Source organism: Pteropus medius, unplaced genomic scaffold (assembly GCF_902729225.1).
Source record: "Pteropus medius unplaced genomic scaffold, Ma_sr-lr_union100, whole genome shotgun sequence".
NCBI classification, from domain to species: domain Eukaryota; kingdom Metazoa; phylum Chordata; class Mammalia; order Chiroptera; family Pteropodidae; genus Pteropus; species Pteropus medius.
Window position 1 is genome coordinate 6,422,355 of NW_024351730.1, and position 27,644 is coordinate 6,449,998.

Genomic DNA, 27,644 nt, shown 5'->3' on the forward strand with positions numbered 1-27,644 from the left:
TATTTAATCATAATCTGTAAGACTACAAATGTAGATTTCTGATTGCAAGGCACCATACTAAACAAAATGTAGATGCCATTGGTCTCCAGCCACTGAACAAAATAATACTCTGTAAGAAGCTCAGGGATCAACCTATGATCTTGGGCTTATGAGCCCTGAGCCATGCAGCTAACTTGTAAAGAGAGAGAAGAATGAATGCAGGTGCAGAAAGAAAACCTCCTTATTTCTGTTTTGGAACCACTGTGCCACCTCAAGCAAAGAAATGTTTGGCAGAGAATAGAAACCTAATCTCAAATGATCTATAAACAAGAATTACTGAGCCCAAAGAGAACAGGTAGTATTTAGGCTCAACAAGAAATCTATTGTGTTTGGCACTGCTTCTTTATGCTGGATATGTGGCATAGTGAAGTCAAAACAAGACTGTGGTTCTCATAGAAAAACAGTGGAAATCCACAAGATGAACATTTCTCATGGTTCACAGATGGAAAGAAGTTGTTAGGGACTTTAAATGATTAAAAAAAAAAAAAACGCTTCAAATTTCAATTCACAACAAAATGAAATTCAAGTACCAGATGAGGGATCATGAAGTTTATTAAGAATTCTTCCATGTCCTTAGCTCTATGACTACTCAAATAACAACAATAATAATGATAGCTGTTGCTGGTATAGCTTCTCTTCCTTATCTTTGGCTGCTCTCCCTAACCTGCCTATGTTACCTCCCTACAGACGGGTGCTTCAAAGAACTAAGAGAAGATACCTGGGGGAAGAGCATTGGGGGTGGATGGAACAGAGTAGCTGGAACCTAGAGAGCAAAAAGGAAACTATTAAGAGAGGTCAGAGAGGTAAAGGGGCAGATAATGTAGGGCTGGAGGTCTATATTGCACAACTCCTGGAGGCATTATTTACATTGAATTTTGTGTGACCTGTGCTCTCCTGGAGTTATGCAATGCAACAATACTGCTGGAGGGCCCTGACGGTTGTAAGGATGATGGCTTTTATATTGAATGAGAAAGGAAGTCTTTAGAAACCTTGGAAAGGGGAGATGTAAATGTTTAAGATCAATAGGATTTGAATAGTGGAAAAAAACATTTTGCTGCTCTGTAGAGAATAGCCTGCGGGGGCATAGAGAGGCAGCAAGGAAACTAAAAAGGATGTGGAAAGATAACCCAGACACTAGTTGAGATGACTCAGACCAGTAGTAGTTGTGTGGGTGGTGAGCATTGGTTAGATCAGGTATATATTTGACAAAAGCGTCAGTAGAATTTGCTGTCAAACCACATATAATGTGAGAGAAAAAGAAAAGTCAAGGATGACCCAAAGTTTGGGGCTGGAGCAACTGGAAAAATAAAGTTATTATCTACTAGATGGGGAAAGCTTGGAGAGGAGCGGGTATGGGGATACTATTAGGGCAGTTTAGTACATATTACATTTAACATGACTTTTAGACACTCAAGTGGAAATAAATAAAAAGCTGTGCGTGTGTGTGTGTGTGTGTGTGTGTGTGTGTGTGTGCGCGCGTGCGAGAAGCTTAAATATACATACAGGTCTGGAGTCTAGAAGAAATGCAGGCTTAACATCACATTGGTAGATGTCAGTGGATGGTAGTATTTGAAGTCACGAGCCTGAATTAGATCCCCAACAGAGAAGAGATTCAAGGACTAAACCCTGGGGTAACCCAATATTTACAGGTGAGAAAAATGAGGTAAAAACATCAAAGGTGACTGAAAATAAGTGGCCAAAGAAGGGAGAAAACCTACCTAGAAGCCAAAGGAAAAGAGTTTATTAAGAACGAGGGAGTGATTAAATGTGGCAAATGCTGAAGGAGGTCTCAAGTCAGAGGAGAACTGAGAACTTTCATGGGATTCAGCAACATAAATGGAAATTTTTGGAGACCTGGGAAAATGTAGCCTTGCTTGAGAGGTGGGAGCAAGCAAGGACAATGGGATGTGAGTGTGAAGTTAGGAGAAGTGGAATAAAATTTGGGGTGACATATAGATTTGCGAGTCATCAGTACTTATGTGGCCACAAGCAAGTATGAGATTTCCCAGAGAAAATGAATAGAATGTTGAGGAAAGAGGGTTGAGATTAGAATCCTGCAGAATACTAATATTTAAGAGGTCAGTAGAGGAAGAGGAAAGAGACAGTAGTTTGGCCCAAGTGGTGAGACGCAGCCCAAAACAGAACAGAGTTCTAGAAACCAAAGTCAAAGCTACAGATGAAACAGAAATCAACAGGAACAAAAGCCTTTCATGGCAGGGTGCAGCCAAGTTTTGCACTTCCTCCTACACAATCCCAGGTCTCTGTTCTTATAGGATATAGTACTTATTGGTCTTAGTAGACACTATCAATTTCAAAGGCTAAAGAAAATAAGTACATACACCAGCTACCTCACCCCTCTTTCAAGGTAATTCTGAGTCATATGTTGTCAGGGGCCCCCAACCCCCGGGCCAGAGACCAGTACTGGTCCATGCCTATTAGGAACAGGGCTGCACAGGCAAGAGGTGAGTGGCAGGTGAGTGAGCGAAGTTTCATCTGAATTTGCAGCCGCTCCCTAGTGCTAACATAACCGCCTCAGCTCTACCTCAGATCATCAGGCATTAGATTCTCATAGCAGTGCTGGTCCTGGTGCCAAAAAGGTTGGGGATCCATAAAATCAAGCTCCAGTTGCCCACTATGGTAGCTGATTTAATAATTTTACCTTTATTGGCCGTCCATCTTCCCTTCCCTGAATCACATCTCTATTTCTCTATGTCCTATGTCTCTCCCAAATATACCATTTGTGCTCAAATCCTTTTCTCAGGCGCTGCCTCTGTGCTTATATGTCTATCTCTCCACTAGCCTATGAGCTCTTTAAAAGTATGCATGTCATCTTTCCTTTTCCGGTTTCTGATAAACTGCCTAGTACATAAAATATGCTTCTAAACGTCTGTGAAATTGAAGCATTCACATTTGCATAATGCATCGTGGCTTATAAAATTCTTTCACATACGTTATCTCATTGAGCCCATAAAACAGTTCTACCATCAAGGTATTGTTATGCTTATTATAAAGATGAGGAAAGAGAGGTTAAGAGGGTTTAAGAAACTTGCTCAAGACCACAGAGTTATTAAGTTAAATGGTCAGGCTTAAATACAAGTCTTCAGATCTAAGTTTGATACCCTTAAAAGAAGCAGCTATATATGGAAGAAAGAAAATGTTTTTATAATTTAATTTTTTAATAATTTAAAATTATAAATGTAGGAAAATTCAAAGTTCTAGGAAAACCTCATTTCAGTCAACTATTTATTGTAATGAAAAGTGCATAGCTAGTTTTTAGTAACTCCGTGATGCTATCTATAATCACCTATCTCCAGCAAAACATTGACCCTAAGTATATCAAAGAAATAGTATTGCATAATTTCTCCCAAATGAATCCACAATTCAATAGGAGAAATACAGAGTATGTGTTTTACCAAGATCTTGAAACTACAATTTTGCTGCTAATGCACTGAAATGGTTGCTATCAGCAACCAGAGCTAGAAAAGCAATTAAGATACTAGGAAAAGGAAGAGGTAAATGAGAATAAATAGCCAAAGTTCTTTCCTGACAGAGGAGAGCATTTTAGAGGTACAGAAATAGCATTTTAAAAAAATTACTTTCCATATATGATCACAGACAAGGTACAGTAAAAGATTAGTCAGAAAGCTCAGAATGATTGATGGGCCTTGACCTTTAACCCCTTGAGTTCTCACAACTCAACTATGGAAACATACACAAATATTTACTTTAAAACCTCTGAAGAACAGTTCCCACAGCATTATCACTTTAGCACATTATTTACTTTACAGAACCCAGCATCAACGTAAGATACAAGGGATAGGACAACTGTGTACCATTCTATATGAGAACAAAATACCTCCAGAGATATGACTGGTCCAAAGGAAGCTCAGAGAAGAAGAAATGAATTTACAGAGCTGTGAACTGGAAAAAGCAGCTGTTATAAGTTGTGGGTTTGGGCTCAACTCAATCTGAAAAGACGTTTTGAAAGCTCTTGTGAGAAGGGGGCTGTAAGAGAGAGTAATGTTCAAGGATTAATAATCAAATCAGGATGGTCCCAGGATGGTGAACTATTGGGCAGACAATAGAGCCTGAGAAGTTGGATTTAAAATAACCTTGGAATGACATCTCTGAACCTCAGTTTCCTAATTTATAAAATGAAGATGATAATACCTCATAGATTTACTCTAAAAGCAAAGTGAGCTAACAGCTGTGAAAGCACTTTGGAAAAGAGAATGGGTTCCTTAATGTAAAGGGGTGCTTACTATTTTCTTGGGCCAAATGATTACACAAGTGAGAAGGAGGAGACTAAGATGGGAGTCAACTTTTAATCATCATTCATTTCCTAGGCTAAATAGGAACCTGCAGCTCAATATGACTTCACAGTGCTGAATGCCTACACCAGGACAATTTCTCTCTTCCTCTTTGTCAAGTGAGGTCCTTCTCCTTTTCCTAAATTCAGAATTTCTTTATGTAACTGACTCCACTCTACTCCATTAACATTTAACCTGTGTCCCTTTATAGTTTCTGTGCGACAGCATGTTTGGGTGTAGTTACAAATGTTCTTTTTACATTGTTTCTCAAATACTGGTGTACCAGATTAGATTTAATGCTCCTTGAAGGTAGGAAATGTGGTTGTTGTTGTTGTTGTTGTTGTTGTTGTTGTTGTTGTTATTATTTATTATTAGAAAGTACTTTGCAAAACATAAAGTGCTAGACAAGGTTCCACAAATGGAGCACTGTTAACATTTTGGGCCATGTACTTTTAATCTGTCCTGTGCATTGCATGTTGTTTAGCAGCATAGTGGGTCTTTACCTACTTGATATCTGTTGTAACTCCTTCTGTCCCCAAAATTGTGACAACTAAAAGGTTTATAGATATTGCCAAATGTTCCCAGGTGGAGGCTGCAAAATCATCTTTGGATGAGAACCACCGTACTAGATGGGTATAAACTAATATTATAAACACTGTAATTATTTTTATTATTTTAGATTACCTAGGTTGATGCTCTGAACATTCAATATTTATTGAATGAAAAAAGTGAGAAAAGAACTCAGTTGTATTTATAAGTGGTCCTACAGCATAAATCTATATATAATCAAGACTATATTATATAATAAATAACTTTTTATGGTGTACAGTGTATTCTTAGTACATGAATACATTTTTAAAAACTGTGTCTGTATGCTACAAATTATGTTCTGATATATACACAAAGATCATAACTAGCAGTAGCTTTCTTCCTAGCACACAAATTATGAACATATCTATGATGGCTAGCATCCTGTTTATCAAGTGTGAGACAGAAAAATTAAATTCTAGGAATATGTTGCATCAAACAATTTTCGAAAATTATTATCAGATCTGTTTTCAGGAAATTAATTCTAGGACAAAATATTACAATCAAGAATTCTAAAAAGACTATAACAAGTAGAGGATCTCAGATAGGTATACTTAGGAAGTTTCTATCTTCTTTAAACATGTTTTTAAATATAAATGGGTCATCAGTCTGTTCCAAGATTAGAAAACTTGTAATAGCTTCTGATATTTAGAGAACTTATATTAAATGGCATTTCAGTTTGACCTATTAAAGACTACTGGCATTATTTTAATTTTCAAGAACTAACACATTTTGATCATCAGTGTTAAAGAACACTGATGATGTTTTGATTTCCAAATTTTCTCTGTGGATTCTTAAGTCCTGTATCAATAGGCTACATTTTCCAAATAATCACCAGTAAAGCATTCTTATCAAAATAGGGGCAGATGTAGCTGAAAGAGAAAAAAAAGACTTGAGGGACTGGCTCATCCTTCTGATAACTTATTGCTATGTACCATCTTTTGGAAGGAATCCTAATATAGCAGCAGACCTCTAGTAAACATTGTGTTAAAAATAACTAACTAACTAACTAACTAACTAACTAAATAAATAAATAAATAAATAAATAAATAAATAACTCTTACTTTTAGTTACAATGTAGTAACTTGTGGTAGGTCAATGCCCTCATCATGTAAAACTAGAAAAGCCAGATAAAACACAAGAAACATCTCTTTAAAGACATCTAATTGCTGGTGAGACAACTGGGAGGTGAGTGGCTAAGATCTCAGAGGGAAAATAACTGCAGAACCAGCAGGCTACATTCTGTGGATGCTTTTTCCCTTGTGGAATTTGCCAATTCTCAGCATGGTGCTAGACACTCAGAATCTGGACATGGGACCTCTGCGAAGAGGCAGAGAAGCCAGTAGAGCTTTTGGCAATCCCGCAGGAGTGGAGAGATTAAAAAAAAAAATGGCATTTTGGTGCTGCCAAAGGAGCCAAGTATCAAGGGGTCAAGTATGCAGTGAAGAAAGAGACATAGACCACGCTCGGAAGGATTTCCCTTCAAGGCATTTGCCAGAAAGAGCATGTATTTGCCATAAAGAGCTAAGCAGAAAACCTCTGCAAAGTAAAGTGGAAATTCCAGCAATCTTGTTGTTCTGAGAAGAAAAATATTAGAATCTGGGACGCCAAAGGAGGAGCAGAATGCAGGAAACACCTCAGCTTCTCAGTTGGGCTCTCTAAAGAAGTGTACCCTGAGAATGGAAACAAACCAGAGGTAGATGGAACCTTATTAACACTGTCTTATAAACAGCAAAATTGCCTCAGTATCTGATTGGATCAAGGTGATCTATCTGTTCACACTCTATGTGCCTGCCCTTCAGGAGAGAATTTGTTGCCCCCATCTATATATAGCCAACAGCCTTAACTCCTTCAGGTTTGGCCTCAGGGGCAGAGAGCTGCCCCACCCAAGGCACACCCTTCCCAGGAAGGACCACATCCAGTGACTGTCTGATGGACGGATATATAGTCATGCCCAGGTTAACAACAGGGATACATTCTGAGAAATGAGTCCTTAAGCAATTGTCTTATTGTGCAAACATCAGAGTGCACTTACACAAACCTAGATGGTGTAGCCCACTATACACCTAGGCTGTATGGTGTAGCCTAGTGTTCCTAAACTACCAGCCTGTACAGCATGTTACTGTACTAAACAACATGAGATTAAATCAAGCACAAGAGAAAATGATATGATCAAAAAGTGAGGTAAACACAACATGTATGAAGCTGCTGCCTAGCATAACACAGCATACTGTTTAACAGCAAACGTTTTTTATAAGTAGAAACAATACACTCTAAAATAATGTAAAAAAGTATAATATAGTTAATACATAAACCAGTAACACAGTCATTTATTATCATTATCGAGTATCATGTACCATACATAATCTTATGTGCCGTACTTTTATGTGACTGGCAGCACAGTAGGTCTGTTTACATCAGCAGCACCACAAATACATAAGCAATACATTGTATCAGGACATTATGACAGCTACATGTCACTAGGCAATAGGAATTTTTCAACTCCATTATAATCTTATGGAGCCACTGTTGTATATGAGGTTTGCCATTGACCGAAACATCATTATGTGGTACAACACTGTCTCAACTTGGAACTGAGAAGGCCACATACACTCCAGAACTCCCTGTGGATTTAGCCAAGGCTCTAATGGGTCTGGATCTCATTTCAACATCTCCCTCTGCACAATCCTGTGTTTCTCTTCCCTCTTTTACACAAGTGCTAATGCCTAATAAATACCCTGGATGACAAACCTCATCTCAGTAACTGTTTCTGGAACACCCAACTTGGCGACAGTCACAAGAGTGGTCCAAGAAAGAGAATGAAGTGATGGATCATCAGTCTGGACACTCACCGCTGAGATGGCAGTGAAGTTTGCCATCCTTGATGGTAGGTAGAGATAGACATTCCCTAGCATACAAGGGTGGTCTAATTGTTAAAATCCTCATGGGGGTTAATTGGGATAGTACACCTATAGAAAGGAATGCACTAAATGGGGTAATTTATCAAGTGTTTGAAAAGTACAGAGGAAAGTAACTATAAGGACAATGGATTGAATAGCTTACTGCTAAGCATCAATGTCCTAGAAAAGGATAACTCAAAGCTAAGGGCAATTGTAACTCATGTGTGAAGGCTAAAAGGCCTCCCTAGTAGCTTAGAAAGATGTTTTTATATACTGTAGCATGAGAGTCTAGAAATCTGAGAACCAGAAAAGATTGATAATGTAGACCTATTAATATTAAGAACTTCTATTCCATAATAGACACTAATAACAGAGAGGAAAGATAAGCCACTGAATGAGAGATCTTCACAATATACATAACCAACAGATAGCTTATATCAAGTACGCATAGAGAACTCTAAATCAAGAACAAAGACAAACTACCCAATGAAAAAAAATGTTCAAAATACTTGGACAAACACTTTATGAAAAAAGGATATTCGAATAATATAAACATTTTTTAAATTCAATCAAATTCATCATAAAATGCAACTTAAAACCACAAAGGGATACCAGAACACTATCATCAGAATTGCCAAAATGAAAAGATGGTACTACGAAGTGTTGGGGTGGATTTGGAGCAATTGCCACTTTCACACATAGCTGGTAGGAGTATAAATTGATATAACCACTTTAAAAAACTCTTTTGCTGAACAAATACATAACCACGTTCAATCAAAGACATGTGCAAGAATAGTCATAGCATCATTCTCATAATAACTGGAAACAACTCAAACATCCATCAATAGTAGAATAGAAAAATACACTGTGGTATAGTACTATATAACAGTAAGAATGAATAAACCACGAGAAGACGAAAACATAATGAATCTCTCAAACATATATTGAGCAAAGACTAGATACAAAAGGAGACCATACTGGACTACTCCAATCGATATCAAGCTCAAAAGTAGGCAAAACTACCTAAGGTGCTAGAAGTCAGAAGAGAGGCTCTTTGGGGAGGGTGAGATGACGGGGAGGGGGCTTGAGAGTATTTCTCTGGTACTGTTAATATTCTATTTCTTGATCGGGATGCCGATTACATGGGTCTGTTCACTTTGGTAATGTTGAACTGTACATATTATTTGTATACACCCTTGTATAAATGATATACTTCAATTAAAACTTTTTAAAATGCGATGAAACACAGACACCTACATTGCTTTCCTTTTTCCTGCTCTGGTGAGAAGCAAATCCTGCTGACGTTGCTGATTTCAGTTTGGCTTCTAAACTGGGAGCACTTGAGGAAATCAGGCCAGGAGGTGTTCACCATCCCCAAGATTGATTCACAGCCCTCTCTCGCAGCCTCACAAAAGGACCTACAAGGCAGGAGTCCATGACTAGAAGAAAAGAGAAAGATAAAAATTAATGTTTTTACAGACTACTTCTAGAAATACTAATGAAATTAAAGTTGGCCACCAGGTCTGCAATATTATCTTAATTTGTATTTACTGTAATTATCAGCTTAAATTTATACATTCAATCCTATAACAAGAATTTCAGCCACCCTATTGTCATGGTTCTAAGGGGAATAAGCTAATTCCATAACATATCTAACTATCTCCTATAGAAGCATTAATCCCCAATGATTTTTTAAAGATTTCCTGTGCTAAAGTAAACTTGCCAACCAACGAAAGAGCTCTACTTAATATCAAAAAGAAGAATTGACATGGAAATAAAGGCCTCCAAATTGGAAAGGCAAAAGTAGGTCACAAAATAGGTTAATCTCATTTCTTTATCTGCCCTTTGAGAAATCCAAAGTATCTCTGAGACACAGAGAGAAAGCTGTTCCTTAATTTTCACTGCAGCCCTGAAAAAGAAACAAACATATATGGCAACTCAGTTATTTATCTACAGTTATAAACAATGTATTTATCTACAGTTTATAAGCAGTTTTATCTTCTCAGATTTCTATTTTATCTTCTGCAAAAGAGAAAAATGCAGACAACTGTCCGTTGATGGTAAGAGTAACGATGCTCAGAGCTTGTCTTTATTCATCTGACAGGCAATCAAACACTCCTGGCTCCACAGCTCTGTGTCTGGGGACTAGGACACTACAAAGCCAAGGCCATGCACTTGTTCTTTGCAGAGCCAGGTGGCTTTTTCTACTTTTCAGCTATAGACTGCATCCCTCACCCTGGCCGGTGATCTGGAGAGACATTTCAAATGGTTGTAAGGAAACTGGGAGTGAAAATATACATGTTAGTCAAAGCAAAGCACACACTTCACAAATGTAGGGTCACTAAGATACTGCAGAATCATACACGATTCAATCTATAAGAAACCTTAAACAACACCTCATTCAAATCCTTCATTTGAGACAGGCCCAGATTCTGGGATGAACTAGAGGTCACACAGCTTCCTAATGGCAGAAGTGGAAAGAGAATCCAAATATTTCGACTTTCAGTCATGCTCTATCTACTCTCCCATATTGTCTAGTCTCATATAAAAGCCTAATAATTGGGCTTTAAATTCCTTGATCAACAAACACATTTATAATCTCCCACTCATACTTCTATGGATTACAGAAACATAATAGGATGTGCCATTCATTGAATTAAAGTAAAACTGATAGAGTCCTATAAAAGAATCTTGGGAGAAAGATCTTGTTATACATAAAAATATGGAAAGGGGTACTCAGCAATTACATTCAGGTACAAATGCTTTTGACTTTCCTCTCAGATACTGCCTTAAAACTAAATACCTTTTAGAGTCCTGATAGTCAAATAATTATCTACCTATATTAATATATAATTAAGTTTGTTAGTGAAGATGTGGAAGGAGAGTTTTGCATTTTAAAGATTAGGTTTAGCACATAAAACATGAAATGGTCAAAGCAAGTATCTCGATATAAAGAAGACATCTGCCTGCTGTTCAGGAAATATATTAGATATCTATAGGCTAAGAAAGTATTACTTAAATAATATTTTAACTTATTCCAGATAATTTAGAGACTATAATTTTTCAAATAAAACTTGATTATATGGTTGAGAAAGGTGTCAAACTTAGAATTCCTAATTCACACTTTGCTAAGCTCTGTTCTAAGTGCTCTACCCGCATTAACTCATTTATTTCTCACTACAGCCCTGAGTGATAGGTACTATTGCTATTTTCCCTAATACCCAAATTAGGAAACTAAAGCACAGGAAAAATAAGAGATTTGTCCAAGGTCGCTAAGATAGTGAGTGTCAGAGCCAGGATTAAAACCCAAGGACCCACTCTATTAACCACTCAATTACATGTCCGTGCTTACTTCAGGAACATCTGTTCCAAAAGCATAATTCAAGGTTAGCTCAAAATTTGATATGTGCTTTTTGAGTGGACCGACCATGCATACAGTGGTTGGTTTTCCCTTCATTCTACAAACTCCTAGGTAACTGCAAGGAATCGGTATTTGTCAAAAGGTTAAGAAACACAAGAGAAGGGTGAAGTCATTCCTCTTTTCTTTCCAGATGTGAGACAGTCTGCAGTAAAGCTGCTCAGAAAGCTAGCTCTGGCTTTGGCATTCTTCCTTTGCCTTCTAGTCCCTGACCTAGGTCCTAGTTTCTGATATCATCATGACCACCCCCACTCCAGCACCCCACCTAGACTGCCATTTCCATCGGAACATTATGTGCTCTTAAGCATTTTTTTCTTTGTCTACAATCAGAATTATATTCCCCAAGACAGCAGATCACAATCAGGCATTCAAAGAAGAAAAGAGATTAAAACAACACAGAGTAATTCATAATAACAGCTGGATGCTTAACCCTCATGAAGTTTTTTGCATCATTAGAAGATTTGCTGGAGCAAAGGATCTCTAATTGATGAAATGTCAGGTGCCATTTACAGGGAGTGGGGGGGTTGGAATTTCTTCAGAATTATGAGGTGGGGAGATCACTGCAAAGCTAATACTTGATGCCCAACTCTCCCTAGTGGTTGGTTCCTGGACCGTTCCTCACTTCTGAACCCACATGTTTTTGGATCACTCCACAGTTTCTCAGAATCATCTATAGTAAGAGAAATGAAGGTTTCTGCAGGGGCTCAGCAGATTGTTTACTTGTTCTATAGCTGAATCTTTAACTCAGAAGCTGACTTATTCCCATTGACTCTTACTATGGTCATTTGCTGCAGGAAAGGGTAAGCCCACCACCCTAAAACTTTCACATGGCCACTCCTCACTGTCTGATCTTGGGCCAAGGGGTCCACTTATACCAAGACTCAGTTTCCTCATTTGAAAAGTGAGGAATTTGGAAGTGCTAATTTTTCATGGTCCTTTTACCAGTAACATTCCGTAAATCAGATTTTCTCCTTTAACACAATGCTTCTCAGAGGAGCAGTGATAATCCCACCAGCTTTGCTAAATTTCAAAAGGTGATAGACATTTTTTTCTTGAGATTCGTTCTGGGAATATATAGAGACATTAAAATACCATTTAGGCCTTCCATTCTAAAAATAGGGCCTAAGAAAAATGTCTAGAGTGTTTCCAAATAGCTCTCAAAAGAGGTATAACCAACCGAGACCCATAAGCTTTAAATCGTTGGACTACGACATGCAAAATAGTGGTAGAGTATTAATAACTAGCAGTCCTTTCAAACAGTAAGTAAAATGAGGAACCATTTGTTCTTGCTTTGCATGAAATCCAACTGCCCATGAAGGGTTGAAGTATTTTGTTTTTCAGCACGTGGAACAGTGTGCTGAGATAGACCACACTATTTTGGAATATAAGTGTCTATAACCAAGCAACAAGCTGACTGACATCTGAAAACAGTGTTCAGCACAGGGGAGGAGCTGGATCTAGCTATCAGAATACTATTTTAGAAACGATGATTATTTTAAATTGATGTGTGATGATGTGTATTTGGTATTGTGCAAAAATTCCTAACACATTTCTACTACAGTTTAAGCAGAAAACAAATATATATAAATAGTTCTACTACATAGTAATACTGAGTTTTTTTTGTTTGGTATTTCCACTAGGAAAGATGTTGTAAAATAATTTATCTACCAAAAAAACTATAGATTTTACCTATATAATTTTTAGCAAATTTATCTACCCCCAATTTTTGAATTTGTTTATCCACCAAATTATAGATTTTTTTCTTTTTTGTGCCCTTTGAACAACATATCTTCATTCTCCCACAAACTTTATAGATTTTATCTGCAAAAAAATAAAGTTCTGATAAAGACATAATGTTAAAATTATTAAATAAAATACAGTTACAAAATAGATACAGATTTTTGTTTTACAAATCACTCTTTCTAACTTTTTACTTTGAATTACTTTTTAACTAACAGAAAAGTCATAAAAATAGCATGGAAAGTTTCCTTCATCCAGGTTCCCCTAAGGCTAACACATTATATAATTATAGTATAATTACCAGAACCAGGACATTAACATTAGTACAATATCTTTAACTAAAGTAAGAGCCCTATTTAAATAACCTCAAGATCCCCATTCAGGATCCCATATTGCATTTAGTTGTTGCTTTTTATTTTTGGCAAATAAACTACTTTAAATATATTAGGAGAGCTCAGGATTTAAAATTCTTTTTCCATTAAAAAAAAAAACAGACTCTTCGTGGCAGGTAAACTCCACGATGGTCCCCAGCAATCTCCACCTCTTGGTATTCACAACCTGGGGAAGCCCCTCCCTTTGTGTGGGCTGGCCTAGTGACCTTCTGCCAACCAAGAGAAGGGAATGGGATGTCACCTCCATCATTAGGGTACACGGAAAGTACAAGATTGTGTACATCAAGTACAAGATTGTGACTTCTCTATTGCTAGCAGACTTTCTCCTTTACTGCCTTTGATGAAGCAAGTTGCCATTTCGGGAAGGCCACATAACAAAGACTTGAGGGTAGCCTCTGGCCAACAGCCAGCTAGAGACTGAGGCCCTCAGTTCAACTGTCCTTGAGAAACTGAAATTCTTCAACAATCATATAAGCTTGAAAGTGGATCCTTCTCCAGTCAAGTTTTCAGATAAGATCCCAGCCCTGTTCAACGCCTGATCGTACCCATATGACAGACCCTGAAGCAGAGGACCCTGGTGATTCCCACATTTCAGATCCACAGAAACTATGGATAATAGATGTGTTCATTCAAGCTACTAAATGTGTGGTAATTTATTATACAGCAGTAGGTAACTAATACACTTTTATTTGACATGTCATTTGGTCAGGGTTATGCTATTGAGGTAATGATGTACTTACTATTCATTGATGAGAATCACACTATTGTTTCTAGAAAAATATATTCCTAAATTTGTCTCTGTTAGGTTGTTCAGTGAATGATTCTCACATAGTCATAGTCATAGGGAGCTCCCAGAGTTGCAGACCTTAGTCTTAAAGCCAGCGTCCCCAATCCCTGGGCCGCACACAGGTACTGGTCTGTAGACTCTTAGGAACCGGGCCGCACAGCAGGAGGTGAGCAGCTGACAAGCGAGTGAAGCTTCATCTGTATTTGCAGCCACTCCCAACTGCTAGCATCACCACCTCAGCTCCACCTCTGATCATCAGGCATTAGATTCTCATAGGAGCATCGGTCCCTGGTGCCAAAAATGTTGGGAACCGCTGCCTTAAAGAGAATGTTAATGCTGGAAAGGTCTTGCAAGATAATTTACTTCTGTTTCCTTTTTTATATTGTGAGGAACCTGAAAGCTAAAACAGAGAACGTATAGCCAGAAACTATGACTCCACCCCAGTGCTCCAAAATATCTCATCTTGCTGGCCTCTTCTCACAAATATGAGCCACAGATAACACACATCCACAAATGACATAGGAGCATGGATTCATCACTACTGGTAGGAAATACAAAAAAAGAACAGATGGCTTGTTCTCTCTATGATGGACCAACATCAGCTTTCTATGTCAGCACATTCTGGTGGCCTTAAGAGACCTCTTAAAATGGGATTTAAGAGAGGTAGAAAAGAGGTTTCCTTGGTGCCCAGCTTCACTAGACATGGAGATGGAAAAGTGTGCGGGGGAATGTTTGCACATGCCATTGTCTCACATTGGAAGAGAAATAAGGGAAGAATCAGTGTAGTTTTGGATCACATCGGTCTGAAACTCTTTAAAAACCAGGACTGTCTCTCTCTTATTTTTCACTTGCAATAGCCATGTTTCCAGTAGAAAAGAAATGACCAGGTGAAGTAGGATCACTGCAGGGCATTTAATGAAAGGGTCACTTACAAACACACTGGCAGGGTTAGTGTCATATGCTGGGACAGGTTGCTATTAGCATCTCAGACTTAAGGGACAAAGGGAAGGGGCAGTTACTGGAACTTACAGAGAGCTACATAAGGAAGGCTGCCTGACAGGAGCCATATCCTCTCCTAATGGGATGCAGGCAACCCAGGCAATCTGGTAAAGAAGAAACTAGGGGATCACTACCCACCCTAGCTCTCTTCCTACATTCTGATGTCCTGTTGGTGGCTCCCTTTGGCTGAGCCCTACAGGTAACTAGAAAATAGCCATTGTTGAAACCAATCTGTGAGGAAATGTGGAATAGAGGAAGGTGGGAAGTGGATATGGAGAAGTAAATGACCACTGGATAAAAGTATAAATGTCATCTCCTACAGAAAGAAACCTCTTTTTATGTCCACTGAAAGGAAAATTACTGTCATGCACTTGAATCAGATAAATACATTATGTCAATAATAACTCATTATTTCCCTCTACTACCACAGCCACCAGTCCTCCTTAGATAGACTTGAGGAAATATCAACAGAAAAACACAGCTTAAATTAAGATGGGTGTGAATATTGTAATACCACACAACCATCCCTGAAAGAAAATATAAAATTTTATACCCTTCTAACCAACACAGACCTAATTCTCATTTTTACTTGGCATACTTACCAGGACCCATGGAACAGAGGATTAATAAAGCACAAAAGAAACCTGCAATTGTTAAATAATTTTTGCAGCTCTTTTGATTTTTGCATATCATGAAATGACATCTTACATATGGATCTTTGAATAAACTGAATCACAAGTATTAAATCTAACTTCTAATAAAATCAGGAAAGTAAGCAACAAATGACTTTCAGAATATTTAGTTGGTAATAGCAAAAGCTATCTTTTTTTTTACCTACTACTGTATATGTTTTTTGCAATTATAATTATAAAAAATTTTTAATTTTGTAATGTTTTCATATATTCCCCAATGTGACACAATCGAGTTATTGGGACATAAATAAATTAGGAAAATAAATTAGCAGTATGTAATTATTCTCCATTTAGATAAGAATAAAATAAGTTTAGTTGAATTTACATAATTTCTGAATTCTTCAAAAAATTGTCTTAAATCAAGTCATTTTTTCCAATTGGCTTTTAAGATGATTTCAAGGTTACATTTACATAGGATATTGACATATACTGTTTTATAAAATAATATACTTAGGAACACAGTAAGCCTTCTGAAATTATATTATAGGCAGACAAATTTACTTTTTTATGAAAACGTTATCAGTGAAAGTTAACTCAAAAATATTGTAGCAATATAATAATATGCAGTGGTAGCAACTGTGAGTATAAATTGGATGGTGGAAGAGAGGCTTTATAATGCTGGTATAGAAATACTTTTTTAAAAAGTTGTTCCCATATCAACTTTGATGCCATCTTGATTATTCAACTAGAAGCAATCTTGGTGTTATGGCCCTCTTCAGTAATATGGAGTCAGAGCAGGAAAATCATATCATCTGTGTATTTGAAATGACAGGAAACTTTCACTGTAACTTTAAATGTTGAGAACTGGAGTATGCACTCATATTTCCAGGGCACTCTGCCACTTCTAAAAAGAAGTCTAGGGCACTTATAAGCAATGAAAAAATTGTGCCTTCCCAAAAATAATTTTAATATATCTTGTTTCTTTTAACATTTTTTTCCTCCCTAGTTGCTGAAACAAAATTATACCTAGAATTTTTATTTACTTATCAGGATTTTAGCAAAAGTTAAAGCTTAAAAGATGAATATAAGGCAAATGGAATATAGCAACATAGCATAGCTCCAATCTTGATTGATTATCAATATTTTAGAAGCAAATCTCACAGAATTAAGCATGAGAAGCACAGTGACAGGGGAACAGAGTTTACTATTTAGTGTCAGAAGTTCTGGATTTTTAACTCTGAGCATGAGCCAAGACACACAGGTGTCCAAAGCAGATAATTTAGCAACTCCACAAGATGATACATTTTAAATATTTGTTTACCATTCATTTAGGTGAGAACTTGAGAGTCAAAATGGAGAGAAAGAGGGCTTTGGATGGCAGGTTCCCCATCTGCAAACCCCAGTTGGCAAAGCAGAAGTCCTACATTTAATTCAACCCATCCTTTATGAAGGCAATTAGGTGACCACTTGTTGTTACTGGATTTGCAACATAGGGTGTCAATATGACCTCTCACAAAGTTCCCTCTGGATTCTCTCATTATTATTCCCAAAGCAAATATAAAAGTATCCTTGAGAACAGTCATGGTAAATTTAATTTTTTTCATCTTTTTTCATAAGTTTTCAGAGCTCATGGACCATTATGAATGGATCTGCCCCTTAATCCAATGGGAAACTAATTTACCATAAGGTGCTGGATTCCTTACCTCCAGTGATAACAACTCATCATTTCTTGAGACGATAATTCCATACATGTACAATGCAACTTTATTATCCATAAAGTTCTTATTTTAGTTAAGTTAGAAATATACTTCTCTGTGACTTTCAGTTATTGGTTCTATCTTTGCTCTGTGGAGGCATTCAGAAACAGTGTGCTCCCTCTTCCAGGCTATGCCCAGAAACATCAGAGGATAGCCACGGTGCACCCTCAGAGCTTCACACCACAAGGTCCCTCAACTATTCTTCACACAAACAGATTCTGAACCACTATCCTGGTCATTACTCATTAGACATTTTATGATTGTTTTGTTTCTGCTTTTTATCTAAACCTGAAGGCTAAGATTTCCAACTAGAGTTGACCTAAAGACTTTTTAATGGAGTGCACAGAAGTCACTATTTAAAATGAAAGCACTGAGACCCAAACACAATCCTCAGAAACAGTTTAGCGCTTCTTCATCTATTAGGTCCAGGATTTTGACAGCAATGAAGAAGATCAAGTTAATATATTTTAGCTAGTTGTTCTGCCAGAAGCTCACTCAAAAGGAACCTAAATCATCTCTGAGAATATCATCCAACTCAGTTTAAAATTGTAATTTATTTAATATGGGTAGAGAATTTGATTTATGCATGAATTTTTAGGATCAATGTACAACTATAGTTAATAGATTTTGAACTCACGTTTACCTAGACATTTAAGAGAGTTCCCTAAATGAAGAGTTTATTTATTTACCCATCCCTACAAATATTTATTGAGCACATATTATGTACTGGGCACTACTCTGGACACTGGGTATATAATGATGTACAAAGTTGACAAGTTCTCTGTTACCGCAGAGTTTATAAAGTAAAACAGAACATAGATATGCTGCAATGAAAGAGGACAGGAAATTATTGAGGGCGATCAGAGACGATTTCTTTGCAGAGATGTATTTTGAGCAGATGGTTCAGTGTGAGGAAACGTTACAGTATGAGAACTCTATTTCTGTGTTTTTGACAATTGCGAAGAGAGGTGTGAGTGTGGCGTGGTAGGGCAGGTCCTTAAAGGTAAAGGGAACAGCACATGCAAATGAAGTGGGAAAGAGGTTGACATTTTTGAGAAACAGATAGGTCTGCACAGCTGGAGCAGGGTCGATGACACTAGAGGAGCAAGAAAGGCTTCGAAGGCATAACGAGAAGTTTAGCTTGTAATCTAGGTCTACTGGAAAGCCTTAGAAAGAGTAGAGGCAGGGGAATGCCATCATTTAATTTGTGTTTTTAAATTATCGCTTTAGCAGCTAAGTGGGAAATAAATTAGAAGGTAGGCAGAATGAGAAAAACATACAAATCTTGCATCTCTAAAAGAGGTTGATGAAGTTTATACCCTCCCAGAAACTCACATACCATCTTTGACCACTATATGAATAATAGTAGTTACTGTTTATGGAGAGGTCACTGTGTCAGATAGTATAGACCTTGTATGAGCACTTTATGAAAAGCATTGTTTAATACACACAAACAAAACCCTATGAAGTGGGTATTGTCAGTATCATTACAGAGATTAGGAAACCGAGGGTCAACGAGGTTAAATAAGGGGCCTAAGACTTTATGCCTGACAACTAGCAGAGCTATAGTTTAAATCAGGTTTCATCTGCCTCCAAACTTAAAAGTGCTTTTTCTGTGGTTGTGAGATTAAATTCTCTAACCTCCAGTGAACACACTTACTTGGGAAAAAGTATAGTGCTTTTGAAGAAGCTCATTTGAGGAAACCTATTTGATCTTCACCACAATCCTATGGGGATCGAGCATACTACAAAGAACTATCCTGTAGTTCCCAAGTTTGAGATATAATCTTTAATCTCTAGTCATACGGCTAGATTTAAAAGCAAAACAAAACAAAACAAAAACAAACAAAAAAACCCTTTATTTATTTCCAGATATTAAGAATTTCTGCTAAGGACCCAGAAGCAAACCAATACTCCAGAGGGAAAAATCAATAGCGAAACATTTCAAGCCTCATTTCATGAGCAGAGTTTAATGTTAAGGCCTCATTTCACGAGCAGAGTTTCTCTGCAAAGTATTAGAAGATGTGAGTAGGGTAAGGATAATCATCAGGGTCTCCTGGGTGTGTTCTAGAAGCAAAGCCAAGGCTGTACCTTCCAGGCTAAATTAATTCCACTCTGGCTCTGATAAAGTTATAGACCTGTTATCCAACAAGGTGGGAAAGGGTGATAATCACACATCAGAAGCATGGGGCTGCACTATCTACTTTGTCTTTCAAACCAGAGATGTTAAGTATACCTCATGTATCAAAAGTCATCCAGAATCTTTTGTTATTCTCCTGGCCCAGTAATTGTGAATTTCTCTCTAATAATTTCTAAGCTATTTTTTCTAATCCACATATTTTTTTTTTTTGGATTACTCAAAGGGTTTATCAGCTAAAACTCTATATTTTGAGGTACATTTCACTGAATCTATATAGATTATACTCCACTTCCATTAGCCTGTGTTATAGTACATGATACATACATTTATTAAGTACAACCCAGGCTAAAGTAGATGCTGTTAAAGTTTATTGTTACACAATATAGTTTTAATGAGCATCTAAGGTCTCAAAAGAATCAATTTAAAAACTATACCATTTATAACATCCCACTAGATCTTTTTAAGTTAAATTTCAAATGTTACCAAGTAGCTATTTTTCTCTAGGATGAAATATAAGCAATTCTCCATTATTTGAATAGTAGAGAAAATTCATATAAAAGTATACACAGTAGTGAAATATAAAAAAAAATGTTTGACTTGAGAATATGTTTTATTTTTCTCAACTTATTTTGCTTATTAAATTTAGCTTGTAGTTCTCACGCACATTATCAGTGACAGTACGAAGCATAGTGATTTGATAGTGTAATCATAAAATTAAATATGATAATAAATATAATAACAAAAAATAGGATAAGTCCCCAAAGGAAACCTGAAAGCTGACTATAAATTATTATCCATTATAACAGAAAATGGAAAATTCTCAAGATGAACCAGGTCAGGAGAAAAAAAAAAATTTACCTAAAAGTGCCGTGAAGACTATGAGCAACTTCACTAGGATTTTGCAACTGATTTGAGAGCAGAGATTCAATTAAGAAGCATGATCAAGATGAAATGAGTCTCCTAGAAGCTGGATGCACTTTCTTTCGTTGTTTTATTTATGCACACACATGAGTCCATAGAAAAATTAAGGCAAAGAAATGTAAGAGAAGTTGTTTGAAATTTAGGAGAAATGGAACTAGAATCCAGGTCCAGCATCCTTGAGCATTCTACCTAATTTTCTTTTAATCCATATATTCCACATTTTTTCCCAATCCTTCAATACTTAGCATGTATTATTAATACTTTCTGTGCTCTCGATTTTATTAGTGCTTCCTCTTCTTTCCAACTCACTATTTGATAACTATTGCTGACATCTATTGAGCTGTTCCTAAAAGCCAGGCACTGCTCCAAACCCTCTCTGACATTTAATCTACACATGAATTTTGTAATGCAACTATTATCTCCATTTTACAGATGTGGCTCCATAGTCTGCTTTCTCAGCCACTGCAGTGTGTTCAGTGGTGGCTCCCCAAAAGACATGTCCATGTCATAACCTCTGGAACCATGAATGTGACCTTATTTGGAAAAAAGGTCTTTGTGGATGTAATTAAGGATTTCGAGATGAGACATTCTTAGAAGTCAGGATGGGCCCTAAAGCCAATGACAAGTATTCTCATAAGAGGCAGAAGAGAATAAATAAACATGCAGAAGAGAAGGCAATGTGAAGATGGAGGCAGAGACTAGAGTGATGTGGCCACAAGTAAAAGAAAGAAGGAAGGAGTTAGGCTGAATGGAGAATGAAGGAAGGAATAGCTGAATAGGAAGGGATATATATATATATATATAGGCTGTTGTTGTTGAAAGAAAGAAAGAAAGAAAGAAAGAAAGAAAGAAAGAAAGAAACAGTTGTTGACAGCCGAAGGAAAGAAGGAAGGAATAGAAGTTTAGCTGAATAGAAGGAATGGAAGCTGTAGGAAGGGAAGGAATAAATAGAAGGAAGAAAGAAAGGGAACAGGAAAGAAAGTTGTTGTTGAAAGAAAGAAAGTTATTGTTGTTGTTATATTGTTGAAAGAAAGAAAGAAAGAAAGAAAGAAAGAAAGAAAGAAAGAAAGAAAGGAGGGAGAAAAAAACAAACTCCTGAAATCAGCAGAAGCTGGCAAAGGGAAAAACATGAGTTCTTCCCCAAGAAGCTCCAGAAGGAACATGCTCTGCCAGATTTTGGACTTCTGGCTTCCAGAACTGTGAGAGAATAAGTTTCTGCTGTTTAAGCCACCAAGTTTGCAATCATTTGTTAGCCCTAGGAAACTAATACAACCACTCTGTCATTCTGCTACTGTTCTAGGAATACAGGGGGTCTTTTTACTACAATCCATAGTTTTAAGCCCAGAGAAAAACCTAACAGACTTTTTCTCTCTTTTTACCATGAAAGCACCCTCCAGCGAAATGTTTTCCTGAATGCTGTGTCTGCTAATAATTCTTTACTTGCTTCTTTAATTTAGAATCTACAGTTTTTATTTTACCTAGTTTCATTCTATGGCAATGCTGGCTTTTTCCAACTAAAATAATAAATGGCGTTGCCCTATTAAAAACATATTTTACACACTAATTAAATTAGTACAAATAACATGCAGTCTATTTGTACTTGAAAATGCAAGTGCAATTTATTCTAACATTACTATTCTGAAAACTTCCCGACATTTTACTTCAAAGAATAATTAATGTTATACGTGATAATGTATTTTAGCACATGCTTTAAAAAAATTTATACTTAGTATTTCGAATATTCCATGACAAACTGTTCATTGATTTACTTTTACTGAAAATGATTTCTATTCAGGCAGAAACATGGCAGAGTGAGAGACATCCCCAGATCTCTCCCCTTGAAACAAAAGTAAACTGAACATCTAAAACTCAACAAAAAATATCCAAACTACACACTAGCACATCTGAGTGTGGGATTCGCGCATAAGAGCTACCACAGGTCAGAACGCGCGTTTCGGGCAGTGAACTGGGACAAATAAAGAAGCTGCCTCTCACAGCTGCCAGAGCTCCTCGAAGGAGGAGCGGAAGGGGTAAAGGTGCGGCGACTTCTCTGATCACCTTGACTGGAAGTGCTGAAACTTCTAGCGGCTGGCAGGAGGGCCCAGTCATCAGGGCAGAAAGCAGAGAGGTGGGACGCATAGCAGAGAAACAACAGTTGATTTTCACCAGCCCCGGTACCAAAACCAAGGCTGAGCTGCAGCCCCCAACCCTCAACCCAGTGGGCCCCTCCCGCCATACCCTCTGAAACTGATCACTGCAGAGCACCAGGGGAATCCGAGCAAAAGCTGCCAAGACTGAAGCCACCTCTCACAATCTCTGGAGCTCCCTGCAGGAGGAGAGGGAAGGGAGAAGGTGCAGCGACTTCCCTGATCAGCCCGCCTGGAAGTGCCGGAACTTCTAGCAGCCAGCAACAGGGCCTACTCATCAAGACAGAAAGCAGAGAAGCAGGACAAGACAGCAGAGAAACAACAGTTGATTTTTACCAGCCCTGGTTCCAAGACCGAGGCTGAGCCACAGCCAGCCCCCAACTCCAAACCTAGAGGGCCCCTTCCGCCATACACTCCGAGAACAATCACCGTGGACCCCCAGGGGAATCTGAGCAAACGCTACCAAAACCATTGCTAACACTGACAGGGACTGAAACTGAGAGTAGCAAGTGTGATTAAATATCTACAAGAAAATAAAAAAGACATTTGGGCGTTATATAAAGCAGGGATTCAAGAGGCTTAGATGCCACCTACTGGAAACCTAAAAAAAAAGTGCTTTCTTTGCAGCAGGCTAAAGATAGATCTTTATATAATAAATCTTCTTTCTGGAAAAACAACAGAATACACTTCTATTAATGCCCAGGCACAGAAATAGTCCATTAAACAACATGAACAACCAAGGTGGCAAGGCATCTCAGAAAGAAAAAGAAAAATTTTTAGAATATAAGCTTGCAGACATAGAAATATGCGACTTAAAAGACAGAGAATTCAGGATGGTACTTCTGAAAACACTCAGTGAGATCCAAGACAACACAAATCAACAATTTCAGGAATTGAAAAAACAACTAGATGGGCAGAGCAAGGAGATTGAAATCCTCAAAAAGAACCAAGTAGAACTTCTGGAGATGAAGAACAAACTGCAAGAATTGAAAAATGAAATAGCAAGATTGGGAAATAGAGTCAACCAAATGGAAGAAAGGATCAGTGATATCAAAGACAGAAATCTAGAAATAAATCAGAAGGAAGAAGAGAAAAACTGAAGAATGAAAGAGAATGAAAGAAAAATACAAGAACTAGCTGATACCATCAGGAGAGGAAACATAAGAATAATGGGCATTACTGAAGGCAAGGAAAAGGAGCAGAGAATAGAAAGCATTTTCAGACAAATAGTGGACAAGAATTTCCCAAATCTAAGAAATGAGATAGGGCTTGGAATTCAAGAAGTCAACAGAACACCCAATTATCTCAACCCAAAAAAGCCTTCACCAAGACACATTGTATTAAAGTTATCAAAAATCAACGACAAAGACAGAATTCTCAGGACAGCCAGGGAAAAGAAGACGGTAACTTATAAAGGAAAACCTATTAGATTATCATTGGACTTCTCAGTGCAAACTTTACAATCCAGAAAGGAATGGAATCAAATATTTAAATTATTAAGTGAAAGGAAATACCAGCCTAGAATAATGTATCCAGCTAAGCTCTCCTTTAGATATGAAAGAGAAATTAAGACCTTTCCACACATAAAAAAATTGAGAGAATTCTCCACTACAAGGCCTGCAGTACAGGAAATACTGAAAGGTGTTAGCTCATCTAAAACAATATAACAAAATAAAAATAAAAATAAAAACATAATTAGGAATAAAGTGACTAGTAGGCAAATAGAAGCAGAGGAGTGCAACCCTTACTAAGAACAGGGCATTATAAACTTAAATAATAATAAGAGAATTGGTATAGCAAAATAGTGATGAACATTCAGCATAAATAGGGACAAAATGAGATAACAATGACTGAAAAGGGGAGGATACAAGATTCAAATTTGCAAAGGGAGGAGAAAATGGATGACTATATATATATATACAGTCATATATATACAGACTGTATATATATATATAGATGACTGTATATATATACACACATATATATGTGTGTATGTATATATACATATATATATGTGTGTGTATGTATATATATGTGTGTATGTATATATACATACACACATATATATGTGTATATATCTATAAATACACATATACATGTATTTATATATATATAACTATCCTTTGCATATTAGTGTGTATGTATATATACATACACACATATATATGTGTATATATCTATAAATACACATATACATGTATTTATGTATATATAACTATCCTTTGCATATTAGTAATGGTAACCATACACCAAAGATTCAGAACTGAAGTATATAACATAAAACAAGAAAACCCAAAGGGAAAACCCACAAAAGCCAACTGAAATAAAGAAAACAGAAACACAAGGACAAGGAAGCACTGGAAACACTGAGCTACCAGAAAGCGAAAGATAAAATGGCTATAAAAAGACCTCATATTTCAATAATCACCCTAAATAGAAATGGACTGAACTCACCAATAAAAAGGCACAGAGTTGCATAATGGATCAAAAAACAAAACCCAACCATATGCTGCCTTCAGGAGACACATCTCAGCTCCAAAGACAGATAGATATAGACTCAAAGTGAAAAGGTGGAAAATGATATTTCAAGCAAATGGCATTCAGAGAAAAGTGGGAGTAGTGGTATTAATTTCAGACAAAATAGACTTCAAAATAAAAAAGGTAAAGAAAGATACCAAGGGACACTTCATAATGATAAAGGGAATCATGCACCATGAAGACATAATACTTCTTAATATTGATGCTCCCAATCAGGGAGCTCCGAAATATGTAAAGCAATTACTAACAGAACTAAAAGGAGAAATAGACCAAAACACTATCATAGTAAGGGACCCAAATACCCCACTGTTGGATATGGATAGATCATCCAAACAGAAAGTCAATAAGGAAATAACATCCTTAAATGACACATTAGACCAACTGGACATAATTGACATACAGAGCCTTCCATCCCAAAACAGCTGCTTATACATTCTTTTCTAGTGCACATGGAACATTCTCAAGAATTGACCACATACTGGGACACAGAAATAGCCTAAACAAATATAAGAGGGTTGAAATCATACCAACCATATTCTCTGATTATAATGCTTTGAAACTAGAGATCAACTGCAGAAAGAAATCAGGAAGAATCACAAATACATGGAGATGAAACAACATGCTATTGAAGAATAACTGGGTCAGGGAAAAAATAAAAAGATAAATCAAGAGATACATAGAAATGAATGAGAATGATAGTACAACATATCAAAACTTTTGCAACACAGCAAAAGTGGTCATAAGAGGAAAGTTCATATCATTACAGACCTTTCTCCCAAAACAAGAACAAGCTTAAATAAACAACCTAATGTTTCATCTTAAAAAAATTAGAAAAGGAAGAACAAATGAGGCCTAAAGTCAGCAGAAGGAAAGAAATTGTCAAAATTAGAACAGAAATAAATGAAATTGAAAACAAAAACAAAAAAAAATAGAAAAAATAAATACAACAAAGAGCTGGTTCTTTTGAGAAGGTTAATAAAATTGACGAATGCCTGGCTAGACTAACTAAAGAAAAAAGAGAAAGGATACAAAATCATGGATGAAAGAGGGGAAATTATGACTGACATTGCAGAAATGCAAAGGATCATGCAAGAATACTATAAAAAAGTATATAATAACAAATTTAATAACTTAGAAGAAATGGACCAGTACTTAGAAAAATACCATCTTCCTAGACTGAATCAAGATCTGGAAAATTTAAATAGACCGATCAGCAGTATGGAAATTGAAACAATCATCAAAAACCTAACAAAAAGTAAAAGTCCAGGATCAGATGGCTTCATCAGTGAATTCTACCAAACATTCAAAGATTTAATACTTATTCTCCTCAAACTCTTCCAAAAAATCAAAGAGGAGGCAATACTTCCCAAATCATTTCATAAAGCCAATATTACTCTGATACCAAAACCTGGTAAAGATAACACAATAAAAGAAAACTACAGACCAATATCTCTCATGAACACAGATGCAAAAATCCTAAATAAGATACTAGCGAACCTAATACAGCAACAGATTAAAAAGATTATACACCACGATCAAGTGGACTTCATCCCATTGGCATAAAGATGGTTCAACATATGCAAATCAATTAATGTGATACACCACATAAACAAATTAAAAAATAAGAATCATATGATCATATCAATAGATGCAGAAAAAGCCTTTGACAAGATACAGCATCCATTTATGATCAAAACACTTAAAAAAATTGGTATAGAGGGAAAGTACCTTAACATAATAAAGTCTATCTATGACAAACCCTCAGCCAATATTATACTTAATAGTGAAAAACTAAAATCTTTCCTCTAAGATCAGGAACAAGGCAAGGCTGTCCACGATCGCCACTGTTATTCAATATAGCATTGGAAGTTCTAGCAAGTGCAATCAGGCAAGAGAAAGATATAAAAGGCATCCAAATAGGAAACAAACAAGTCAAACTGTCACTATTTGTGGATGACATGATTCTCTATATAGAAAATCCTGAAGACTCCATAAGAACACTACTAGAAACAATAAGCAAATACAGTAAAGTTTCTGGATACAAAATCAATGTTCAAAAATCCATAGCGTTCCTATACTCTAATAATGAAGTGTCAGAAAAAGAAGTGGATGAATAATTCCTTTTGCAATTGCAACAAAAAAAGAATAAAATACCTAGGAATAAATTTAACGAAACATGTGAAGGACATATATAATGACAACTATAAGACCCTATTAAAAGAAATTGAAGAAAATAAAAAGAAATGGAAAGATATTCCATGTTCTTGCATTGAAAGAATCAACATTAAAATGACTCTATTACCTAAAGCATTATACAAATTTAATGCAATCCCCAT

The 27,644-nt window shown here is 36.7% G+C and overlaps 1 protein-coding gene across 1 annotated transcript in view; it reads right to left on the bottom strand.

The window, feature by feature from the left end:
* Window positions 1-27,644, bottom strand: part of CORIN (corin, serine peptidase) — a 201,746-nt gene that overhangs the window by 97,448 nt on the left and 76,654 nt on the right. The window contains exon 7 of the mRNA XM_039845302.1: window positions 9,075-9,276. Coding sequence (XP_039701236.1) covers window positions 9,075-9,276 — 202 coding nt within the window. The remainder of the gene's footprint in view (window positions 1-9,074; window positions 9,277-27,644) is intronic.